The 15934-nt window shown below is 38.0% G+C and overlaps 1 protein-coding gene across 2 annotated transcripts in view; it reads left to right on the forward strand.

The window, feature by feature from the left end:
* TRIM33 (tripartite motif containing 33) overlaps positions 1-15934 on the forward strand; it is a 111218-nt gene that overhangs the window by 32871 nt on the left and 62413 nt on the right. For both annotated transcript variants that reach the window (XM_054564897.1, XM_054564898.1), the window contains exons 2-4: positions 11971-12089; positions 12508-12652; positions 12817-12949. In XM_054564897.1, coding sequence (XP_054420872.1) covers positions 11971-12089; positions 12508-12652; positions 12817-12949 — 397 coding nt within the window. The remainder of the gene's footprint in view (positions 1-11970; positions 12090-12507; positions 12653-12816; positions 12950-15934) is intronic.

Here is a 15934-nt window from a genome sequence, read left to right on the forward strand (position 1 = left end):
TGTTCACATTTTAGAAAGGCAAGATGGTACCTAACCTTCCAGTAGGTCATGTGGTAGTACCATTGCAATCAAATACCTTAGTATTTCTGCTGCAATATTTACACTAAGTAGGGTAACTAAAAATACAAATAGTTTTATGCTAGTTCAGATCAGGTGCTATTGTTGTTGTTGTTTTCACTAAGTGCGTTTTGAAGCCAAACTTTTATCAAAATTTTCTGGATTTCAGAATTCAGATAAGGAAATGTGAGTTTGAGAGCCACTAAATTTTTTGTTTCAGCATTGCATTTTTGCATTTTCATATATTTTTGTTTTTTGTTTGTGGCTGACATTCTGTTTTTTTGTTTTGTTTTTTTTTAAAGATTTTATTTATTTTTAGAGAGAGGGGAAGGGAAGGAGAAAGAGAGGGAGAGAAGAAACATCAGTGTGTGGTTGCTTCTTGAATGTCCCCAAGTGGAGACCTGGCCCACAACACAGGCATGTGCCCTGACTGGGAATTGAACCTGCCAATGAAACACAAGCCTGCAATCAATCCACTCAGTGTACCAGCCAGGGTTGCCATTCTTTTTCTTATATAAAAGATTGATAGTTTGTGGATTGTATCCTTCATTGTTAAATAAAATTCCTTCTTGTCCTATTTTATACTTTTTGAGTTCAGTTGAATTTATGTCTAATGCTGATATCATTCTTCCTGTTTTGTTTTTATTTGTTCAACCCCCATCCTACTCCCCTCTGCTGGTATATATTTATCTTTTTTCTCTTTTAGCTTTTTTGGATTTTCTTGGTATGTTTCTTTTTTGAAACATTTTTTATTTATTGGTTTTAGAGGGAGAAAGAGGAAGGAAGGGAGAGAGAGGGACAGTGAGAGAGAAAAATCAGTTTGTTGTTCTATTTATTTATGCAATCACTGGTTGCTTCTTGTATGTGCTTTGACTGGAGATGGAACCTGCAACCTTGGCATAGTGGGCTGATCCTCTAATGAACTACCCCACCAGGGCTGTATGTTTGTTTGTTTCTTTTTGTATAAGTTTACCTTTTTTAAAAAAGATTTTATTTATTTATTCTTAGAGGGAGGTGAGGGAAAGAAACATGCATGTGTGAGAGAAACATTGATCAGTTGCCTCTCGCATACCAGCTGCAACCCAGGTATATGCCCTGACTGGGAATCGAACCAGTGACCTTTAGCTTTGCAGGATGATACTCAACCAACTGGGCCATGCTGGTCAGGACAGTGTATTTTTTAATTTGATCTTCCAAACTATTTGCTTCTTAGGAGTTGCCAGTTTTTCTTTTTTTCTTTTTTTCTTTTTCAGATCTTCAGTTTTTAAAAATGTGGAAATGATGTTCAATTCCAGCAGAACCCTGTTTCTTATATTTGTGATGTGTATTCTAATTGCATTTCTGAGAGTTCTTGTAACTTTTTTTTTTTTTAAACTCAAGTCCTCTTTTATTTCTGCCATTAGTTCTGCTTCATTAGGAGCCAGACAGCTGGTTCTGATTGTTCACCTTGGTCTCCTTCAAGTTACTGAACCTCTTCAAATGGGATATACCTGTTCTTTGCCTATTATGAGTATGGCTCCCTTTACAGGGTCAAGTTTGGCGGTGGTTGTGTGGTTGTTCGTGGTGAACCAGTAGACCATGGAAGACATGATAAACTTTGTTTCGGTGTCCCTGTACTGAATATGTTTTCAGATTAAATACCTTATTCCAAGAGTAGGGGAGCCTTGCTGTTTCCCGACCAGCTGGTACAGCTGCGGTTGGAGTAGTCTTCTCATGGGTCTAACTGATTGAGCTTCATCAGTGCAGAATTGAGATGACCTCCTAAAGGACAGTGAGGAAGCAGATGCAGCGGACCCAGGTAGCTATAGAATCCTGCATCTTCGTCATGGCTCCAGGCTCCCCTTGGCCTTTTCAGTTCCACACCTTTTTCACTCATAAAAAGAGAAAAGAAAACCTAATTGCGTTCAGGTTTTCTCACAATCACACATGTAGGTAACAAAAACTGAAGCCCTCTCTCCTGTGAACCTATATACCCTCTAAGATTCAGACTTCTTGTAGTTTTGGGTTTGAGTTCTTGATTTCAAGAAGTAATTGAATTCTTGAAGTTTCTGGTTATGTGGCATTGTTTTTACCTGGGTTACTGAAAAATCATTCATTTACATTAGATGTTAAATACTTTTTCTGTGAAGGACCAGAGAGTAGACACTTTAGGCCTTGTGGTCCAAATATATCTTCATCGCCTTTTCCTTCTTCCTTTCTTCTTTCCTTTAAAAATATAAACATCATTCTTAATAAACTGTTGGTTGAACTGTTTATTGTTGTTTAAAATTTCATTTTTATAGCTAGCCTGCTATAACTTGTCCATATCACCAGTGAAAACGTGTATTAAATACTTTTACACAAGTTTCTGATAATGTTAAAAAAACTTGAGTACCTTATTTCAGATAATGCTTTGTATTGGAATTAGATTGATATATTTGGTAATGAGCTTAGTCATCATTTTCTGAATAGGCAGGAGTTTTGAAATTTTTTTATTATTATTAAAGATTTTATTTATTTATTTTTTAGAGAGAGGGGAAGGGAAGGAGAAAGAGAGGGAGAGAAACATCAGTGTGTGGTTGCCTCTCAGGCACCCCCTACTGGGAACCTGGCCCACAACCAACTGAGAATCGAACCAGTGACCCTTTGGTTCGCAGGCCAGAGCTCAGTCCAGTGAGCCACACCAGCCAGGCCATGAAATTTTTAAAGACTGATATATCTTTAAGAATCAAGAAGCTTTATGATAACGTCCAAACTTAATGTATTTCCTAAATATGTTTTGTTTATATTCAATAATGTTTCAGGTCTTATATGTTTATATGTACACATAAGTGACCACATGTATTAACTAATATTTCAATTAAGTCAGTTTTGTATTTAGTGGTAAAATTGACTTTGAAAATTTCCTGAATACTTACCAGCATAATTTTAGATATATGTTACTGTATGGTGTTATTCTGTAGGAGTTAAGCTAATTTGATTATAAATTAATTAGTTTCAGTTTTCTATATTGTATCCAGTTTTTTCCTGCATAAAGCAACATTCTTCATTATTCTGCATCTGATAACAAATCATTGTCTTTGTTTTGATTGCCAACTTTTTCTAAGAGTGGGCAACATTCAACGTTCCATATCTCTGACTCCCCCATACTTAATACTAAAATCTTTCTGCTGCTATCTCCATTGCTGTAAAATTTCTGTAGAAAAGATCGGTGACCTGTTGCTTCATAATCTAGTTATTATTTTTCGCTTTCCTCTTAGCAAGTATATACTGCTTCCTAGGTGCCTGTTACTATGTGCACAGGGAAAAGGAATAGGAATGAACAGGAGACAGGTATGCAAGGTGGAAGGAGGAATTAGCCTTGGGAATGGTGGTGCTTTTCTAACTTGGGGCTCCTTGTACTACCTGATAAACATACTATTCTCTTTGGCTGCTTTTTCAGGTTCCTGGATTAGTCAGTTCAGACTTTCAACACTCAGCTCATTATTAGACTCTTTTTTGCTCTAATCACTTGATCTGGCCTCCTACTTAAGTAATCGGAAGCCATAGGTGTGAATTCCCCTCCACCCCCTCTTCCATCTGAAAGTGTATCATTATTTTTTCATTCATAATTATTTTCTAAGGCAGAGGAGAAGGGAGTTGATGATTGAAAGTTTTAGACTCACTGATCTAGAGAATGGGAAAGAGAAGCTAGAGCTGAATAAAAAGATTGTTAGGTCATACTGAGTCAACTGATGTTGAGGCGTTGTACGCATTTCTAAAAGTAAATTGGTAGAGTGATGAAAAGTCAGTCATGAGTGGTTAATGGAAAAAGTAGTTGACTCCATTTGATTCTCATTTGTTTCAGTTATGCATAGGTGTTTATGTACCATCTTTTGATGTAAAATGTGCTTGTGATTTACATTTGAAACTGTTTGAAATCTGTCTCATGAAATCCTGAGAACTTCTTTTCTGCTTGACTCATAAATGCTGGTGTACTGAAGGGTACTGTCCTTGATTCTGTCCTCACTAGTCTTAACTGCGTGTCATTTTTGAACTAGTTAACAATGCTGGTGGTTCACTCTGGAACTATGCTAAACACAATCTGTCTAAAAGTTACTATGTTCTGGCTAAAATTGCTTTTCTCTCAGTTTATGTAATTGTGTAACTGTCCATGAATTACCCACACCAGAAACTTGGTAATAGTTTAGAATTTAAAATTTTTCCCTTGATGTAACTTGCTATGTCTCCATGACTGTATAGTCATCATCAAGTCATTTGGTTTTGCCTCTAATTTATTTTCTATCTTTCTTTCAGGACTGCCTTAATTTAGTCTGTTATTTCATTGCTAATCGACCAGCCTTTTAACTAGAGAGCTAGTGTAGCATAGGTTTTAAGAGCAAGGGCTGTATATTCAGACATCTTAGTTTCTTGGCCCTTAGATCTTGACCTTTCCCCCAGCCATTATTTTCATTGTCATATGACCTTGAGAATGTTACCTGAGCTCTATGATCCTCAATTTCCTCACCTTTGAAGGAGTGATAGTAATTGAACCTACTTTATATAGCTGTTTTATGAGGACTCAATGAACTAATACATATACATTTCTCAGTAAATACCGATGGATCTCACAGTAAAACCTTACATTAATTCAGATTTAGATAATCTTTGACCATGATTATCTCCTCACCCTCAAACAGGCAGGTTCAAAATTCTTTTCGGAGTAAGGGCAGAAGAGCTGAGTTAGAACAAGGTTGAGTTGAGAAACATCAGAGAAGGGACATGGGTAACAGAGAGTCCCTGTGTCCCAGTGGTCTTCTGAGCCAATTTTTATGAATCACATGGGGGAAAATGGCCAACTAATAGATTCCTGGAATTCTTGCTGATATTTTATAGCCTGTTTTCAAAGTGTGATCCTTAGAACAATGGCTTGAGCCTGGTATCAAACTGCTGTCTTAGTTGTGTTAGTCTTACTTTGGCTGCCTAAGAAAGCTTACACACAGTTACTTTACTTCCCAACAACTGACTCTATTTAGTGCAGTTGAATTTTGGAGCCTCACTTAATTCGTTAAGGTAAGGCTTTACCTTATTTTTTCATGAACCTTTTATTTCAATTTTCCGTTAATATTGTTATTAGAATGGGTTTTATCAAGCTTTAGTTTAATTAGAACAGATTATTGTAGCTTATTATTTTAATTTCATGTTTTTCTACTTCCCAAATTAATATATATTTATTTTTAGTCCATGCATATTTAGATACCACCATATATTATTGATGCCTTTGCTAATTATTTTTAAAATTTCACTTCTAAATATTTTTCCATATTCTTAAAGTAAATACTAGATTGAGCCACGTAAAATTGCTGTATTTGCAGATGGGTTTACTTCTGTTAGGTTGGTTTGTTTTTTTTTTTTAAATCCTCATCCAAGGCTCTATTTACTGATTTGAGGAGCGGGGGAGGAGAGAGAGAGAGTGGTGGGGGGAGAGAGAAGGAAACATCGATCAATTGCCTCCCTTACATGCCTGACTTGGGATTGAACCCACAACCTTCTGTTGTACCGGATGGCATTCTGACAAACTGGGCCAGTTTTATATAGTTCAACTCAGTGCTTTATTAGATCTTATAACAATGAATAATACTTTTATAGGTCTGAAAACTTAATTTGCTTTTAGACTTGAGTAATAGTTTTATCAGGACATGGATTGCTAGGTTGACTGTTATTTTCTTTAAAAACTTTGAAGGTATCATACCTGCTATCTTTTGGTATTGTTTTTTACTGATGAGGTCTGTTTTTAGTCTTGACTGTCTTCTAGTACTAGCAGTTATGAAGAGTTTTTGCTCCATCTTTGCTTTCTTTAGATGTGGATTTATTTTCAATTATCTTGGTCAAGACTTTGGGTGGCAGTTTGAGAGCTCATTTATTCAGCTGTGAAATTCTCGGCCATTATCTCTGTAAATTGCACCTCTGCCTCATTTCCTCAGGAGCACCTAGAACATCTATTTGACACATGCTGGAGTTTCTCATCCAGTTGTTTAGCTTTCTTCTTGTTTGTAGTTTCCATCTCTCCTTATCTCTGCTAAATTCCATGTGATTTCTTCATATTTATGTTTTACCTTGGTAATTTTATTTTCATTTATCTCTTGTTTGCTGTTTAACTTGTGTTTTAGTTTATTCAATGAGTTAATTTTACTTCTCTTTGATTCTTTTTCATATTTACCCATTTTCAAAGATTGTTCCTTTATAGCCCTGAACATTTTACACATAGTTGAAAATCTTTCTCAGAGTGCTGTATTTTCTGTGATTTAGGTTGTTACTTCTTGGTTTATCAGTTTGTTGACTCACTCTAATAATACTGGGTTTCTTCATGAGCATTGTAGTTTTATTTTTTACTTGTGAGATTATCTTCATTGGGAACCCCTCTTGTGCCCTGGGTGTTCTGTTGAGATGGTTTTGTGTTTTTGTGTTTGTAAGGTTCCAGGCAAGCCGTTGCTGCTGCTTTTTATTTTTATTTTGTTGTTGAATGAATATGTGAACTCTCTTAAATAGGAATCCTAGGAAGAGAAGTAGATAGGAGGCATAGTTAATGACTTCTTCTTTATGGACATTTTGTTTGGAGTTCTGAGTTGATTAAAGATGAAATTTTATTTTATTTTTTATTTAATCTTTGCTGTATTTTTTTCCCATTACCATTTAGTTCCCTCATACCCTGCTCCCCCCTGCAGTCACCACACTGTTGTCCATGCCCATGAGCTGTTCTTACTTTTTGCTCAGTCCCTCCACCACACTAGCTGTCATCAAAGAAGAGATTTTTTTATTTTATATTTTCATTTTTAAAAAGATTTTATTTATGTTTAGAGAGAGGGGAAGGGAGAGGGAGAGGGAGAGAAACGTCAGTGTGGGAGAGATACATAGATAGTTGCCTCTTGGACACCCCCAACTGGGGACTTAGCCTGCAACCAGCTATGTGCCCTGACTAGGAATCAGACTGGCGACCTTTGGGTTCACAGGCCAGCACTTAGTCCACTGAGCCACGCCAGTCAGGGGAAAATGAGATTTTAAATTAGAACTTGAACTTAGGGTAGAAAAGTAAAGAGAAACATTGACTTCAGCCTTGGGGAAGATGACCAATAGTATGGACTGGATTCTTTGGGTTCCTTCTGGTTTATAGTAGATTTACTCCCAGTTTTCCATTCAGTGTCTCTGAAGTCTCAGCAACACTGGTGTCAGGACATGAAGATGCAGGGCTGCAGGTCACATCCTTATATGAACTTTCCCAAGTCATTAACCACTGGATAGAGTACCTGTCTGTTTGAATATTTTATTTATTTATTTATTTATCTTTATTTATATTGGAGAGAGGAAGGGGAGATGTGCACATACATACTGGTTTGTTGTTCCACTTACATATGCATTCATTGGTTGCTTCTTGTCTGTACCCTGACCGGAGATTGAACCTGCAACCTTGGTGCATCAGGACAACGTTCCAACCACCTGAGCCATCTGGCCAGGGCAGTACCTGTTTATTTGAAAAGGATATAGCTTAGAAACAGCCAGATGGAAGAGGTGCATAAGGCAAGGTATGTGGGAAAGGGCACGGAGATTTGGTGCCCTCTGAGCGTGCTGTGCCATTCTCTCCCAGTTTTCACAAGTTCACCAAACTGGAACCTCCCAGACAAGCTTCTTCTTAGTTTCTTGACTTGGCCTTCTATTCCGATAATATACACTTTGATTATATATCTGTACATAAAGCTTGTTTGGTGTTCTGACTTCTTGTGAATTACTCAAGGGATGACATGGATTTGAACCTGCTGTATGGCTTTATTAAGGGACTTCAGTTTTTTTGCCTTTAAACCTTTGTCCTGTTCCCAACAGCGGTGTACTGGTCAGCCCTGTGGCCCACCTGCATCAGTGCCTCACCACTTGGGTTTTGAGTTTTCCTTTTTTGTTTTTGGCACTTGAAAACTTTGCCTCCTTAGTTACATATTTGTCATACTACACTTTGTTATATTTTATAGCCATTTCTGTGTTTGAGTTGGAGGTCAGGTGGTCTTTCCCACATCTACTTAGTCATCCATCTTGAGTGGAAGTCCACCAGTCACTTTGCTGAAACTAAAGTCCACTTAACACTGTGGAGATAAATTAGTTTGTAAACGTGTGTATTTAGGCATTTTAAAAAGTCTCCCTCACTCCCTGCCCTTCCCTATAATTATACATTTTAGTAAATTGGCATTTAAAAGAAATTAATCTAATAGACATGAATGGGACTCTCAAAACTTGACCTTTGAAGTAGTTAAATCAGTTCTAGGAACATTATACGTAAAAGTGGTCAGAAGCTTTGGCTGTGGAGTTGGGTTTCAGTATTATATAATCATCAAAACTTACCATGACAACTAGCACCAAGAGAGGTTGACTCGGAAGCACTCTTACCTGAGCTACACTTACTACCAGGGCATACTTGCTCCTAAGTTCAAATGGTAAATGGCTCTCATTTTTAAAGCAAACTTTTGTATAACTTTAAAATTTATGGGTAGAGATGGGAGCAGATAGCAAAAAGTTCCTAAAGAAGCTTTAACTCTTTTTTTTCTTGGTGGTGAGACACCTTGATTGCTGGGTAATCTGACATAAATAGTCACCATAGGAGTGGGGTTTGCTGATGTCTACAGACTTTTTCCCTTTCTGTCTCTCACTGGGACTTATTTCATGCCTCAAATTTCTGAATTAAACTTCTCTGAAAATCTTTATGGCACATAAGAGTCTTTCTCAGATGTACTCCCCCAGTCTTGTGTACTCTGGGTTGGGTTTCTTCTGCAATGTTCAGATACCTTTTTGCATCTACATTTCTTGAAATTGCATTCAAGCAATTTCTGTGCCTTGTCCCTTCCTCCACTGAAAGTTTTGGATATTGTGTTTATCTTCCAAATTCCTTAATGTTCTTTTAATCGGTATTTGGAATGAGAAAAAGGTGAATTTGTCATTTACTGTGATGTCAGCTTGCCAGATTAAAGTAGAAGTTTTAAGACTCACAGTTAACTTACTGAGTTCAAAAATACCCCAAAACAACTGGTATGATTTGCATTAAATCACTCATTTATACAGGTATAATGCATACTTCTATAATATTGAGTCTTTTCTTGCTCAGAACAGAATGTCTCTCCATCTTTTGTATCCTGCAAAAATATTCTTTAATTTCGATGTTGCAAATTTCTTAACTTTTTAAATTACATGTATACACCAACTTATATGTAAAGTTATATTTCTTTTTTGTAGCCTCCTATATTTGTTTTTAGGATTTTATTTATTTATTTTAGAGAGAGAGGAAGGGAGGGAGAAAAAGAGGGAGAGAAATATTAATGTGTACGCTCTCCACCAGGGACCTGGCTCACAACCCAGGCGTGTGCCTTGACTGGGAATTGAACCAGTGACCATTTGGTTTGCAGGCTGGCACTCAGTCTCCTGAGCTACACCAGCCAGGGCTGTTAGCCTCCTATACTTAAAAAAAAAATAAAAAAAATTATTAAGAGAGAGGGGAAGGGAGGGAGAAGGGGAGGGAGGGAGAAGGAGAGGGAGAGAAAAATGGATGTGAGAGAGAAACATTGATAGATTGCTTCTCGCACATGCCTTCTAGGGTACCAAACCCGCAACCCAGGTATGTGCCTTGACTGGGAATCAAACTGGCAACCTTTTGCTTTGCGGGACTATGCCTGACCAACTGAGCCGTGCTGGCCAGGGCTAGCCAGGCGCCCCCCGCACGCCCCCCCCCCCCCCCCCCGGCCATTTCTGAACTCTGCACCGGCTCTTCTTGGTTTTCATGTTGTTCCTTTCCTAGTTGAGTTAGGGATCCCCAAGACCACCATCAGGGTCAATGATTGGCTAGGACTCAAAGGATTTAGAAAAACTATTAGACTCATGATTATGTTTAATTACAGTGAAAGGATACAGATTAAAGTTAGCAAAGACAAAAGGTGCATGGTGTCGAGTCCAGGAGGAAGCAGGCACAGGCTTCTAAGTATCTCCTTTCAGTGGAGTTGCACAGGGAGACACTTAATTCTCCCGGGAACAGTGTATGTCAGTATGCAGGAGTACTGCCAGCCAGGGAAGCTCACATGAGCTTCATGTCTAGGGTTTTTCTTGGGGGGTGGTGGTGGGGGTGGTTAGTCACGTAGGGTGCAGCCTTCACAGAACTGACACCACCGTACTTGGACTCCAACCATCCCCAGAGGTCATACTGAATACAGTGTGGCCCAAGGTCTCAGGCATACAAAAACAGGCTTATCAAGCATAATGTTCCAAGAGTTCAGAGGTCGTCTCCCAGAAGCCAGTCAAGGGCCAGTATTGATGACAGCCTTCCCGGGAATGTGCAGGGCTTGAGGAACGTAGGCCAGCCAAGTGAACTCTTTCTTGCATGTTAGTAAATGCATGTTAATCCCCCAAGACCGTATTTAAGTGTCGCCTCTTCAGTGAAATCTTGCCTGGTTCACGGTGTGAGAGTTAATTGCTCACTTATTTCTGCCTCTATAATTACTTACACTTATTTCCTATGTCGTTATATTGTACTCTTTATCTCTTGAAAGATTTTTAACTCAAGCCATTTCAAATGTAAAAATATTTATATTCTTTTTCCCCTTCTCACCTTTCCTTTGATTTGAAAAATTGTTTTTATGTATTTCCTTTGAGCAAGCAAGATCTTTGTATGCATTTTGTCTTATAAAAACAGATTTTGTTTTCAAATACACAATTATAAACTTGAGTTTGTTTTAACAATGTACTGGGAAACCGTGTCTACTGGGAGACTGATATTCCTACTTTTAGAATGACATTTTACTGATCTTTCCATTTTCCATGAGAATTGCTATGTAAGTTTCTGTAGTTTGTATATTCACAGCTCCTGGCGCCTCTGTTAACATCCTAGTCTCTTTATGATGCTTCCTATAGCTGTGCATGATATAAACGGTAAAAATTATGTACTAGCCTTGAACCCTTTCTTGAAAGCAAGGATGTGTCATTTATGCTGTGTCCTCAATTTTATGGCTGACACATACAGTAATCAGTGTGTTGTGTTGACTGTGGTGCTACATTTTAGTTCCTAACTTTAACTTCTGCATGTTAGTTACCTCAGCAGGTTTATCTGTTTTTGTAGGTGCTAGAACATTAGCCGATTACGGCACGGATGAGCTTTCTTCCCACACTAGCATGAATTTAAGCAGTTCTGAACCAAGTCAGAATTTATAAGATGATAGATTGTGCCATTCACTTGGGGCCTTAATACAATACATTTTATTTTCTTCCTATTCTGGAGGCTAAAAGTTTGAATTCATTTTTGGTGGGCTACAATCGGAGTGTCTTGCAGAGTCAAAGTGTCAGCAGCTCTGGTGCTTTCTGGTGGCTCTGAGGCAAGAATCTGTTTCTTTGTCTCTTTGAGCTAATAGGGCTGCCCGTATTTCTTGGCTTGTGGCTCCATCTTGAAAGCTTCCATTATCAGTTGCTTCTCCTTTTTTGTATTCTAATATTCCTCTGCTTCCTTCTTGAAAGATCACTTGTGATGGCATTTAGGGTCCATCAAGTAATCCAAGACATTTCCATCTTGAGAGCCTTAATTTAATCACATCTAACAAAGTCCCTTTGCTGTATAAAGTGACATTGATAGGTTTTCCAAGGGGTAGAACCTTCTGGATATCTTTTGGGACCGGTTGCTCAGCCAACCACATATTGTGATAAAGATTCAGTTTTAAACCTTTTTTTTTTTTTTTTTTTGCGTATACTTGCTCTCTCTTCCTAAATTGGATATAATATTTTTCCCCAATGGAATAACTCAGTGGATTATTTTACTCAGCTCTTAATGCTCATTTATTCCTTTAGTCTTGTCTGTAACATATTGAATGAGTAGTTTTCATATGGGCATCATGAACAATTTTCCTGAAAAATATTTCTTAATGTTGTCATTTTGTGTTGTAGTTGGTGTAATACGGTGCCCAGTATGCCGCCAAGAATGCAGACAGATAGACCTTGTGGATAATTATTTTGTGAAAGATACATCTGAAGCTCCTAGCAGTTCTGATGAGAAATCAGAACAGGTATGCTTCTCAATTTTTCTCTATATTCCTATCTTGATATCAAAATGTAGATTATTAGAAAAACATGTTTGGATTGTTACATAAATTAGACTAGTTCTGCTCTAGTTTCGTTTTTCAAATTGAAAATAAAGGATATCTTCTACATTCTCTGAGATCTGGCTAAATAAGACAAAAGATCATTACTGAATAATTGAAATCTTATATAGATTTTGTGTTCTGAGATTCAGATTTTTATCTACCAGAATGTTTGATCTGGAAGAAAAGGATTTGATTACAGATAAATGGTTAACAAAATAACTTTATTCTAGGTACAGTGAATTAGTATATTTGGAAGCAAGTTAGGTAGTTTTCACCTTTTTATTTTGTTGATCTCTATTTTGTAAATTTAATGTAGATTAGTATTTATTTCCTTTTTTAGGTATGTACTAGTTGTGAAGACAATGCAAGTGCAGTTGGCTTTTGTGTAGAATGTGGAGAGTGGCTATGTAAGACATGTATTGAAGCACATCAAAGAGTAAAATTCACTAAAGATCACTTGATCAGGAAGAAAGAAGATGTCTCAGGTAAGATAGAAGCAGTTTTAATGATTACTATTAATCTCCCTCTTTTGCCCCTATAGCATCTCTGCGTATTCTTTATAAGCTTTGGATACCAGTTTCAATGAAAATTTTGAAAGTTAGACAAAAGTTTTGTTTAGTTTAAAAATATATGTTTTATTTTACTACAGAGTCTGTTGGAGCATCTGGTCAGCGCCCTGTTTTCTGCCCTGTACACAAACAAGAACAGTTGAAACTTTTCTGTGAAACATGTGATAGACTGACATGTAGAGACTGTCAGCTATTGGAACACAAAGAACATAGGTACAGAAATCATAATTGCTTATCAAGAAATATTATAAAGAGTTCTTAAAAAGTTCTTATTTATTCTTCCTAAAGCAAATATGTACTCCATATTTTTGTTTGTTAGCATTTTCTCAATTTTGTATATTTCTTAAAATATGTTTTTGATAAGTTATTTAATGATTTCCACATTCATATCAAATAATAGTCTTATGATTTGTTAAAAATGTATTATAAGTGTTTGGGTTTGTAAGAATGGAGTTGTATTTCTTTGTTTTTCCTTGGTTCAGATACACTTATTTTTTCAAGCACTTGTGTCGTCCCTGTTCGGGCGCCATCTGGTGCGGGGAGCACCATGCGGGGTGCTCCTGGATCTGAGGGTTACTGTTCGGAGCCAGCTGAGGAGGGAGCTGGGCTCTGAATCCCGCAGAGCCCATCCTGGGGTTGTCATGGATGAGGGAATAAACACAAGTCATCGCAAACACTTCTCTGTTTGCCAGGAGAAGGGACATGCCTCTTCCCTCTAGTGGAGAAGGCCCCCTGAGTCCCCGTATCCGAAGGCTTTTATTGAGAACCATATGCACAGAGGTATGAGTGCAAAGCTCATCAATCAATGTCAAAAGGCTATGTTTACAGAAAACAGATAGAGATCATAGATAATAATGAAGGAACACAGGAGATATGCTTGAGGTGGGGGAGGGGTCTCTGCATAATGTAAATCTCCTTCCCAGTAAGAACCCGTTATCATAGCTTTTGAGGAAAGAACAAAGCATGCTTAGAGGAACTTACTACTAGGCCTGATCCTTTTCCTGCCCCCCAGCCACCCTATGCAGTTTCGGGCTGTACCTGCCTTAAGTATTGTTTCAAGCCTGAGCCAGGCGGGTGGGGCAGAGCCACCAAGAGACAAAGAGACTTCTTTCAGATAGAATGAGGACTCTGGCCATGTCCAAACCAAGCCGAGGGGTGTGGGCCTTTTTGCCCTTTCTCTGTGTTCCTCAAGCAAGTCCTTGTCTGCTGCCCATATCAGCTGTGTCTGTCTTAAGATTGTTTCTCCTCTTGAGGAGTCTTACCCAGCATCGACTACCAACCATCACGGGCCAAGCAGGGTGAAGTGCAACCCCTGCCAGAGGGACAGGTTTCGTCTCCTCAGTGGCCTGTTTTCCCAGGGCCTCCTTGATTATTTCCAGGCTTGGGGCCCTCTTGCTTGACGGTGAAGCTACAGTCTCTGAAACCAGACAGGGCGTTTCCCAACACTGTATTATTTAGGCTGTGAGCTGTCACCTAAAACTGTGGTATTCCCATGGGTATGGATAAATGGTACCCATTTTAACAAAACATAAATATGCTGATTTCATGTTAGATACTATACTTTGTAGAAAAACTAGAGATTCAAAGCAACTAAGTAAGAATAGTTACTGATTCCTTAAGAAATAGCTTAGTATATCAACCCTGTTATACCCTCAGAATTCAACAATCATTTATCACCACTCCATTACATTCTAACTGTTCTGGAAATGTACTGAAATTTTTAGTCAGTTGTGTAACAGAATCCTCTAGTAAATTTCCCAGTTGCTATGATGCCTATTTATTACAGTTAAAAAGATGGCCATGCTTACCTATGCAGCATTTTCTAAAGTGTTTTTCTTAGAGTAGTTCTGTTTAATTGATGAAAATCAGTTTTATGAATCTCCTGCCATAAGAAGAGTAGGTTAAGTTGAGCAACCATATTTAAATATGTTTCTTAACTGTAAGATGTCTTAGAGCTTTGAATTTGTTAGATTCATTGGAATTCATCTAGAATTCTCTTAAAGTAGAGGGGACACATTAGTCCCTAGTTTGTGCCAGGCACTTTTCTGAATGGTGCATGTTGGTTTAATTCACACCAACTATCCATGAAGTGTTGGTACTAGTATCATGACTGTAAGGAGAGGGAGTCTACTCCCACAAAGCTTTAGTGATCTGTTCCAGGTCTCATTGTAAGTGGTAGAGCCAGAATTTGAACACGGGTGCTCATACTCCAGACCTACTTTAGCTCATAGGCTTATTTTCTCCCATATGGAGTATAGAATGCAGTTTGTGAATACAATATATGGAATCTCTCAAAATTGACCATAAATAAAGGAAAAGCCCTTTGTTCAAGACTGCTCTTACTGTTTGACAGAGCATGTGTTTAGAAATCTACTTCAAGTTTTTATATCCTTAATTTGGTCCAGAATATTTCACTTTACCTGCAGGTGGGCTAACGTTTTATTTCAGGTTACTAATCTTGTGGCTGCCTTTACCTCAGGGCCAAATCTTACATTAATTGTTTTAAAATAATTTCAGTGAGACATCAGATGAACTTTCTCAAAGCTGTAGTCAGATCTTTGAGAAATCTTAAGTTTCTTGCGGCTTTTTAAATTGATGGTGATAAGCAAAAAGAACAGGAAGATGGTGTCCTTTTTCTCATGAAAGAATAGCTTCAACAGCCCCTCTCAAACTTTAACCAGGATCCTTTTCTTTGTGATTTTCCTTGACCACCTATATCCAAGTCCTGATAATCTTTTGACTATTTCCTCCCTTTTCTTTATTTCACACTTTATACATTTCCTGGATAGACTGTCGTAGAACCCATGTCACTGGAATTAAAAGCCTGGCTGTCTGTCACTGCACCACATTTATAATTGGTCTGGCTGCTTTGAGGTTTACCGTGTTAAATTCATTCTGTCCACAGTGCTGCCAGGATTGTTTTGCTAAGGTATAGAGGTCCCCCCACACTACCTTCTTTAAAGCACCCTTCAGTGGTTCCCCCATAGTCAAAGTTTAGAGTGTTCATTCAGTATAGCATACTTTATTGAGTCTTACCAGAGTCTTTCTCTTCATCCTCTGTATGAAGTTGGGAAACAGTCCACAAAACCACCCTCATTTCTTAAAACAGTTGCAGAGTTCAGTAAAAACCCAAACATAGGGGACAACAGCATGCAGTTCAGCTCATTGATATGATTTGCTCTAACATTCTTCAGTTAG

This window comes from Pteronotus mesoamericanus, unplaced genomic scaffold (genome assembly GCF_021234165.1).
Source record: "Pteronotus mesoamericanus isolate MK-2021 breed Mesoamerican mustached bat unplaced genomic scaffold, CSHL_Meso_final scaffold_99, whole genome shotgun sequence".
NCBI lineage: Eukaryota > Metazoa > Chordata > Mammalia > Chiroptera > Mormoopidae > Pteronotus > Pteronotus mesoamericanus.